The sequence below is a fragment of the Mytilus californianus genome, unplaced genomic scaffold (genome assembly GCF_021869535.1).
Source record: "Mytilus californianus isolate M0D057914Y unplaced genomic scaffold, xbMytCali1.0.p SCAF_4, whole genome shotgun sequence".
Taxonomy (NCBI): domain Eukaryota; kingdom Metazoa; phylum Mollusca; class Bivalvia; order Mytilida; family Mytilidae; genus Mytilus; species Mytilus californianus.
The window spans coordinates 58952062-58962554 of record NW_026262690.1 but is presented as its reverse complement, the minus strand read 5'-3'; the positions used below and the strand labels follow the sequence as shown (position 1 = coordinate 58962554).

General features: G+C 31.4%; 1 protein-coding gene across 1 annotated transcript in view; it reads right to left on the bottom strand.

Moving 5' to 3' along the window:
* Positions 1–3002: 3002 nt before the first annotated feature.
* Positions 3003–10493, bottom strand: part of LOC127698513 (uncharacterized) — a 49622-nt gene continuing 42131 nt past the window's right edge. Inside the window, exons 4-5 of the mRNA XM_052202025.1 lie at positions 5693–5745; positions 3003–4073 (exon numbers count right to left, since the gene is read on the bottom strand). Coding sequence (XP_052057985.1) covers positions 3817–4073; positions 5693–5745 — 310 coding nt within the window. The 3' untranslated portion in view covers positions 3003–3816. The remainder of the gene's footprint in view (positions 4074–5692; positions 5746–10493) is intronic.

Below are 10493 nucleotides of genomic sequence, written 5' to 3'. Positions count from 1 at the left end.
TTAAATTTGAATTTTAAAGTAATTTGTGCATAATCGGCGGACGAGTATCATTTTCTACATGAAATCAAGTTACAGTGATGATGATGCAACTATTACAAAACATCTATGGAATTAACACAATATGACGACACCTATGTTTTGCTTCGCGACACTAGTGACCAGAGAGAGACGCTATCAGGGGACACGATTAGATATTTATAACTATAATAATAAAAATAAAAACAAGCTAATATTTACAAAAAGATCAAATACAATATAATCGGTAACATTTGATCACTTTCTCTAATCTTATCAAGAACAGATCTTCATTGCCCCTGTTTACTGATATATTGCTTTATGCAACATCACTGTTAATAGAAGCATTTTTATCAGTTTGCTACTTTCATTTGCCATACATCTATATTCAAAGCAAGATTAATAACGCAAAATAACAAAAATTAGATATTTACAAAAATGATATAAATAAAAAAGAATTAAAAATTTCGTTCTTCTCATTACAAACAGTATAGAATAGCCCATGTTTAGTACACAAGACGAACATGCATTACATAGCACTCTTGCTTCAAAATGTAATCAAATCAATACAATTATACAGCGAGTATGAAATGCACGCTGCTTTTGTTAATTTCAAGTGATATAAATGCAAATGGCGCAGTACATTTCGCATTTTGTATTACATTAAAAGTAATTCTAGAATGTTTTAATATGATAGTTATAAATTAATCAATAAGAAATCATAAGTGTTGATTAAACTTTTGACAGAAAAACCTGTTGTTTACAGCGTGTCGAGAATGGTGTATGCTTCAAAATGTCACTGGGATTTAAAACGATCAGTATGATAAAAGTTTGGAACAGTACCAGATCGCAAATATTTTACCCAATAATACAACACAGATTGTTTGAACGATAATATTCCCATGACAAAATACAACATCGAAGCATTAAAATACTAAATATCATTTGGACCAAATAAAATAAAGTTCAAAGCAATTTTGTTTCTTCAACTTCCACGATTTTACTAGGAAAAATCATATAACTTGTCTACTGTACTTTTAATTAATAAAATTCGGTTAATTCTTATGTTTATCCATTAAAATTCAAAATGGATTGGAAACTGTTCAAAAATCGAAAAAAAAGAATATATACGCGGTCTTATCCAAGAGTTTGGGTGAGATAGGAATATTTCATTCCACAAAAACCGCGTGATGGTAAACCACCTTCCTTGCTATCTTTGTTTCAAATTAAGAAATATATATGTACAAATGTATGGAAAATATTTATAGAAAACGTAATATTTCTCAGGACATCATAAAAGCATCTCAATCATGCTTAGTGTGATGTTAAACATAAAAATATTACGTCACATTTTCAAAGAAATTTGGTATGTTTCTTTAAACCTTCTTTCACTTCTTTCAGTCAATATGGTGACTGAAAGAAGTAAAAGAAGGTTTTGTTTATTGATTAAGTTATAATCATCAGATGAAATAAACAAATAAATCACAGACGGACCATTCCTGATATACTTTAGGACCGAAAATGCCGCCATGAATACAAAACATTTCAATATGGAAGAGACGTATGGGACTTATCATTTTTTTACCTGGCAAGGGGGGGGGGGGGCTGGTTAAAATGTAGGGGAAATCAAGTTTTTTTCCTGTAATTGGAAAAGGGGGTTCAAATATTTTCATAAATTCAAAGTGGGGATCCATTTTTTTGCACATGGAAATAAGTAGTTTACATATTTCAAGGGGGGGGGGGGGGGGGTCAAATATTTTTAGTAAAGAAGAGCATTACAACAGTCAAATGAAAATATATTTTACCACCATTGAACAAATTTATTTCATTACCACATATATTTATAATAATGTATGTACTGTATATGTCACTGATCACACATCAACATAACCATCAGGACCTAAAAGCTTAACAGTTATAAAGTCAAACGGGTCAGACTCATCTCCTGAAGATTCAATTTCCTCGTCTCCTATACCTTGCATATCAAGAGCTTCATGAGTGTCTGATTCTGCTTGATTTTGATTTTCATCTGACTTTTCAAGCGCATTAGATTTTGGCATGGAAGACTTGAATTTTTTATTGTAAACATTCTTCAACAACTCAACTGCTTCCGTTTCGAAAAATCTGATGCAGAGAGTTTTTTTTTATAGCTGCCAATTCCTGTCTTGGTCGAATTGATTCAAGCCTATTTGATAACAATTCTTCAACCTTGATTCTATATTCAATTTGAATAACTTGTGAGATTCATTTGGATTAAATGTGTCTTTTACTGTTTACTTGCCTTATCTCTAATAAAACATTTGTAAACTTTTGAATCTTCAAGTATATCCTACATATGATGTGTGTCAAAGGTAAGTGTTTTGCATGTTAAAATTTTAGTATGTTTAATAGAGGGGAATCACATTGTTTTAAAATGTCTTTAAGGGGGGATAAAATAAAAATAGTGAAATATTATGGGGGGATCAAGAAAATTTTATATGTTTGATTTCAAAATGACCAGCCCCCCTCCCAGGTTAAAAATGATAAGAAAACAGTACTCTGTTTATTTGGGCAACTTATCCTTTCTAAAAGTAAAGCAAATAATACAACTTAAATATTCCAATACGTAGCACAAACATTTACTGCGTTGTAATTTTTTTAATAACGTTTCAAGTATTTTCATATCCTATGTTTACTTCCTGGTACATCAATTGTTTAACTCATCCAATTGACATTATTATAATATTGAATTGAAATATAATTATTTTGTTCCTGTAAAGTATTGTGAAACAAATCATTTTAAGTGTGAATTATAAATTTATTTGTTTAAATCAAATTCAGCGAAACCCATATATTTTCCTTGACGGAAACTTGGATCCAACCACTTAAAAACATTACAGATTTCAAATGTTTACGCAAACGTTCTGCAGACAGAGATGTTTTTGGATATAAACAATGCAATTTTAACCAATATTTGCTACAGATAATTTTTTTGGGAATGTCCCCCCCCCAAAAAAAAAAATATAAAGATGGTGAAGAAAGTTTCGATTTTTTTGATTTGGTTGAAGATGGGACATAGATTTTTGACTTAATGACGTTTTCAATTTAAATGGTTTATTAACCGAAAATAAAGTAAAGAAAACACAGATAATATCAGGGAACCATTTGATTCGATGAATATCTACTAGATTTCACAGAGACCAAATATTAAGATCCCAGAGGTGTCCATCCCATATTTAAATAAAAAGAGAATTTGCAAGGAAATTCTTAACTAATGTAATCGGAAAGTAAGTGGAATATAGTGAGTCAATATTTGGCTTGATGAGGAGCACCTCTTAATTAAGTTGAAAAAAATAGCATCACCCCAAAAACAAACTGGCAGGACAGCAGAACTTTTGTCAAAAGAAACCCAACTCTACACTAAATAAAACGTCACACGCACTATAAATGATTTTAAAACTTCAAAACTTTGAAATTAATCTTTTATGATTGTTTGATGATCTATTTATTGTAGAACAACTTTTAACTGAGTAAATTGGCAAATATTTTGAGTAAACAAATTCCGATCGAATGGGAAAAATCCTACAAAATGTTTAAAACCTGTCTGACACCGATAGCTTTAGAATTAAGTAAGACATGTTAAGTTCAGTAATTTTTAGTTGACATTTAAATTTTAACGATAAATGTTAGCATTCTTCGGAGGAACGAAAATTGTAGCTTTGCTGGGATTGTTGCATTTCTTTTGAAGTTCAGTTTATAAATTAAACGTATTTATCTTGGAAGGAAGTGAACATCACGAGCATAATTGTACTTTTTATCCTTTTAATTCGATGGGGTCTTGGAAATCCCTATCAAGTTGAGATGGTTGTAACCACTTGTGAAATAATTGTTATATTCATCACACTGACCATCCATTTCAACTGTAGTTTGAAATACAACCTGCGAATCACGAATCACTGCATAAGTATCTTCGTCTTCTTCTAAGCGGTCACTATCAAACTCATATTCATCCTCATCATTCTTTCTCCCATATGTTCCGTAGATGTTTGTCTTCCTTACACATGACGTTTCTTTGCATTCTAGTATTGAAAAAAGTTTCAAATATTTCAGTTAAAATAAAGTAAAATTGAAAAAAAAATAAAACAATTGTTTAGTTTTTATGCAACCGACCGTCATTGTAAGGACATTTGTTGATTAATAAATTAGATCCTGAACTTCAGGATTAAATATTGCAAAAATATTTCGTTACCCTTGAACCGCGGTAATAAAGTGTGTTCTTTTCAGGAAATAATAACGCTTTTCGCTCATATTAGAAGACCTTAGATGTCATTAGTATCGTTCAAATTCAGAAATTTGAAGTTAAAATTATAATTATGAAACATTGAAATATCGGTTAAAGATCAGTAGGTTCTTAAATTTTTATAATAGTTATATCATTCAAGTTATGAACAAATAATCTATATCAAATATAATTTAATAAAAAAGTTAGACTAAATCACTGAGACACTCAGTGTAGTATATCCATCAGGCAGTCATATAACATAAACTATCGACGAAGACGAGTTGAAAGTATTTAAGTGTCATTAAAAGGCTACTGTTTAATAATTGCAGTGCTTATAGGATATGCCATCCTGTTTCCACTTTGTGAGTGTTCGATGTTATAATACTAAACAAACTATCACCGACAGATATTACTTCGTCACCATATGTTTTACAAATGTATGCAAAAAATCGAATTCGTCCGATGCGACGATTTATGTACATTTTTTAAAAGAGTTTTACCATCGGAAAGTTTCATGGTAAACTATATTTTCAGGACCTTTTCTTTCTCGATTTACTCAAATCGGAATAAGTTTTTACTAAGATATAGCTTATCATTATAAAATATTGAATAAACCACGGACTGTTTTCTAAAATAACTATCAAGTCTGGTATTTCATTTTATGTGCAGTTTTTTTGTTGTTGCGCCAGCTTTATATACTGGTATGCATATCCCAAATCAGAATCCTTACAAGAAGTTTTCATTCTGTCATTTTCTTTTTCTTTCGTTTGTATTTTTTTTATTAATATAAATTGCTGTTAATTGCGATTCAACTTTTTTTTTATACTTTTAGCTTTTTCACATTTGGTTTCGAGCAACACTAGTGATTTAAAAAAGCGGCTATGATATATTATTTTGTAGTACTGCATTCGTGTCGATGTCACTGTTGATGAACTGACATTGCCGGGGGGTTTAAATAGTCTGGTACCCAAAGCTTTTGGAATGGCATGATAAATTTTCAATTAATATGACAAAAAAAAATCTTCTCGAAGAAAATTTGTTCTTAGCTTGTTTTTGCGTCAAGTTTTTAGTTTATTGTATTATCCATATATATATAAAATTCAGTTTTTAAGTTTATTTCTTTGTTGTTTATGGTTGAATAGTTGAAGCTGTAGGAAGGTTTATGTATGCTGTAAAATGAATAAGTGATCTAATTCAATTCGTTTTAGATGACTTTTTTTCAAATCAATCAATTTTGATATGCAAATGACGTCACAGTTACATCGCAACGGATATCTCTGCCCTTAAACGACCAAATTTTTAACATCCCAAGTAATATATAAAAAAAATATTTGAAAGGTTGGAAAAATTTTGCTATTTTTGTACTGATTTGTAGGACCAACTAATAGCTCTGTTCTATGATACGAAATAACTTACGTTTCGACATTGTTGAAATTATACCTTCTTTTCTTTCCAGTATCTTGCTGCAACTAATAATTTTGTGATCTATTAATTCTATATATATACTTTATTCTGCTAAACCGCTGTAGATACAAAGGTACACAGAAGAATATAGACATAATACAATAATACAAAGATACATATGTTGAGGAAATACAATAGAAATACATAGATATGATTACGTGTTAAAAAAGTGAAGTGTATATTAAATGGAAGACCTTAAAATATGAGGGAGGAGGAAGTAGGTTAATTGAGAGAATTTACTTCATCGTTTATAACTCTAATAAACTTACACAAATTTCTAAGCTTAGATAGTTTAGACGTATTCATAAGTTACCTGTTAAGAATATTACGTTTTGTGAATTTTTTATCTTAGTATTCTTTTCTTTCTGTTGTAAATCTCTGAGGAGATAATGGTATTCATCACCAATATCGCCATCTTCACATGAATGGCAGGTCCGATTTTCTCTTGGGATATGAGACCACCTCCCACATTCTATTGGCAGTTTATGATTTACCATTCTAAATTTACAGAATGTAAACACATCTTTGTCGCTTAGTACATCGAAATGCTTATCAGTTTATTTTCTAACGATTCTTTAAACAGCCTGTAATTCAGAGTTATTGCAGCGGTTTCTACACTTGAGACCTAAGTTTGAGTGAATTGGTCTTTTATAGTAGTTTTAACAATTCGCTTAAGCCAATTTACATCATAACATGTTTGATATGTCCATATAAAGAAAAGTCCACATTCGTTTAGTGTGTTTTCTATGCTTTGTAGCCAAGTTGATCGGAAATTTGTTTCGAGTGCCATTTGAGTCATTAATTTATAAACAATTGAGCACAATTTTGTCTCTTTCCCGTTTAACAATTTTGTCCAATATAAAATCCTTCTTATTTTAATATCAATATGCAATGGATATCTGCCTAACTCGCCATAAATCATAGAGCTAAGTGTTGAAGACTTAACGTGGGGTATAAGTTTACAAATTTTTCAAGCATATCATTGTTACAAAATCCCGTTTTCATAACAATTTCACAACCAAACAGTAGAATCGGTTTTACGAGTTTGTCAAAAAGGTCCATTTGACATTTGACGGAAAGGTTGCGGTAACGTCCTTTTTTCAATAAGGAATACATGGCTTTGGTAGCCCTTTCATCAAGATGTAGTTTACAAGTCTTAAAATTTCTTGAAAAATATACACCTAGATAATTAAAATCCTTTACGATTTCTATATTTAAATTATTGTAAAGAAACTTTAAATTCCTTGGAAGCCGACCTTATGAAAGGACCATAACTTTGGTTTTGTCGACATTGACTCTTAATTTCCATTTAATACAATAATTTCTAAATTTCGTTAATGAGTCTTAAAATTGAGAATGGAAATGGGGAATGTGTCAAAGAGACAAAAACCCAACCAAAGAGCAGAAAACAGCCGAAGGCTACCAATGGGTCTTCAACACAGCGATAAAATTCCGCACCCGGAGACGGGCTTCAGCTGGCCCCATAACAAAAATGTGTACTAGTTCAATGAAAATGGTCGTCACACTAAACTCCAAAACATATAAATGAACTAAAATTAAAAAACATACAAGAATAACAAAGGCCAGAGGCTCCTGACTTGGGACAGGCGCAAAAATGCGGCGGGTTAAACATGTTTTGTGAGATCTCAACCCTCCCCTATACCTCTAGCCAATTTAGAATAAACAAACACACAGCAATACGCACAGTAAAACTCAGTTTAAAAGAAGTCCGCGTCAGAAGTCAGAATAGGTAACAAAAGAAACTAAGCAAAATGACAATGATACATAAATTAACAAAGGACTATTAGCAGTTACTGACATGCCAGCTCCAGACCTCAATTAAACTGATTGAAAGATTATGTCTTCATCATATGAAAATCAAGCACAATCCCTCCCGTTAGGGGTTTAGTATCATACCATCATAAAATATATGAGAACATAACCCGTATCATGCCAACAACAGGTTTTAGAATAAATGTGTTTATTTCCGATGCAAAGACCCTATGAATGAATCAATATTAATACCAAAATATGCCATCTTCAATGACCTGACAACAGTATCGTAACTATATCCCTTCTGAATAAGTCTGTTTAAAGGTTTGATTAGCTTTTGAGGTGAATTTGGACATTTTTGTGCTTTGTATAGACTATTACCATAAAAGATTGGATGTGAAATACCTGAACGTATAAGATGTCTGCATGTTGATTTATATTTACGAATGATGTCTTTGTACCGATGATAAAATTTAGTAAATGTTTTGACTAGTTTGTGAAATCAAAAACCCTGGTGTAATAATGTTTCAGTAATACAGAGGTTTCTTTCGTTAAAATCAAATACGTTGTTACATACACGAGCGTATCGAATAAGTTGAGATATATAAACACCATAAGATAACGACAAGGGAACGTCACCATCTAAAAAATGGATAATTAACAATAGGAAATGAAAAATCATCTCTTTAATCATAAATTTTGGTATTAAGCTTCCCGTTATTCCCGTTAAAGACATATATATATCAAGATCCAGGAAAGGGCAGTGTTCATTGTTAGTATTAGCTTTATTTAAAGTCAGTTCAGCAGGATAAATCTCTTTAGTGTACATACTGAAGTCGTCATTATTGAGAGCCAATATATCATCCAAATATCTAAAAGTGTTATTAAACTTTTGTATCAGATGTTGTTTCGATGGGTCTTTGCTGATTTTAGTCATAAATTGTAACTCATAACAATACAGAAACAGGTCCGCAATAAGTGGTGCACAGTTAGTCCCCATTGGAATTCCGATAACTTGACGATATACGGAATCTCCATAGCGAACAGAAATGTTATCTATAGTAAAAATTCAAGGGCAATAATCGTATCAAAGCAGGTCCAATTGACATAGTGTAACGTGACCGAGGGGAGGAACGACAACGACACAGACGGACGGACGGACATAACCATACTATGGCACGACAATGTATCCTGTGGTAATTTCCATTAACTAAATAATGCGATATATATTTACAAGTTTATTCACAAATGTACATTACTTCAGATTATTGACAAAGTTAGATTACAAAGTTTAAACATATAAACTTTAAATACAAGTCCTCCAGAATCTATACCGATTCAAGACTTCAAGGAAAATCACATCCTTAGTATCACAGCTGATGCACAATCTGCCAGTATCTTGACCAACTGCCCTTTATCAGAAAGTTTAATTACTTTCACTCTAGACAAAACAAATAGGCATAACTTATTTTATTACCCAACACCACAAGACATCTTACTTGTCTTAATTACATCTGACAGTTCAACTTTAACTGCAGATAATAAAACTAGCCATTTGTCAAATTAGTCTTGCGTCATTAATTTTCTCTGTACACAAATAAACAGTTATAAAGCCAATTTAACTAGAGGTCAATATTTACAAAACATTAAATTATTACAATAGTTCTTTTGTCTGTTGTTACTAAAAATGACCTAAAAGAGTTAGAACATATATATTCGCATTCTGACTTTTAAAATGCCCATTTAATTAGGTGTGTGATTTTTTCTTAATAAGATTATGAGGCAAAGTGGTATATAGGGTAGAAAATCAAAACTTTGAACAGATTCGAAATCACCCATATAAGCATGCAATTTATGAAATTGTCTAAAATGCAGGTTGCTGGTTGCAGGTTGCGGGTTGCGGGTTGCAGGTTGGGGGTTGCATGTTTAAGTATTAGATACACCACAAGGGCATTAGCATGAGAAGGTGTATCTAATTTGCATAATTTTATGATCAATGTTAAAGGCAGGGTATCCAATTACGTTTAATGACATTCTGGTGTAAATAAATTTACACCTAAATTATAGAAATCTAACATTTTACATTAATCATAATATCTTGGGGTGTAAATTAGATGCACTTACTTGGTCTAACACCCTCGCGGTGTAACTTATACATACACTTTCTGTTTAAAAAGAGAAAAACTTAACAAACATTTGGGTAAAACTTTCCACAAATGCATATATTCCCATCACCAACATACATACTAAAACAGTGTATATAAAGTGCGAATCCAGTTAGTTCATTTTCACTGTTGTATGCGAGTATGTCTATTGTAGAATAAAGGTTGATGGGGAAATCTGCGTTTGTTTACTCTTTGAAAATACAAAATAATAGATTTGAATGTATGTTTTAACAGAATATAACTTTTTAATGTATAATAACAGGATTAAAGTCCAAAAAAGTGTTATTTAAGCAGCAGAGTCCATAATATTGATTACTGAATGCGATTCATTTTAACTATAGATGCATTGAATTATCACTGTAAGTGCAATCATTTCTGATGTGGAATTTTTGGAAGTGCGATGAATTTTCATTGTCGTTTTATATGATTAATCGACATACAACAACTGAAAATAGTTTTTAAATGACTTTAATATTGATGATATTTACAATTTGAAATGCAAGCTAGTCGTAGATGCTTACTTGAATATACACGGGTATAACCACGTTCAAATCATGAATATTTAAATATTGTTGGTGAGTTTGCTATTAGCTTGTCATGGATCCGAAAATTTACTGGAGCAGAACATCCATGAATATAACATTTTTCTACGACGAATTTTCTTTGAAAAGTTTTATAACTCTCTTAAAAAAGCTTTGAACAGTTGTCACGCCGTGTCATACATATTTCTACCGTATTGATAGGCTTTTACACAACGAACAGTACAAGAATGTACAACGAACAGTACTAAAGAAAGAAAACAAACTACAAAGAGA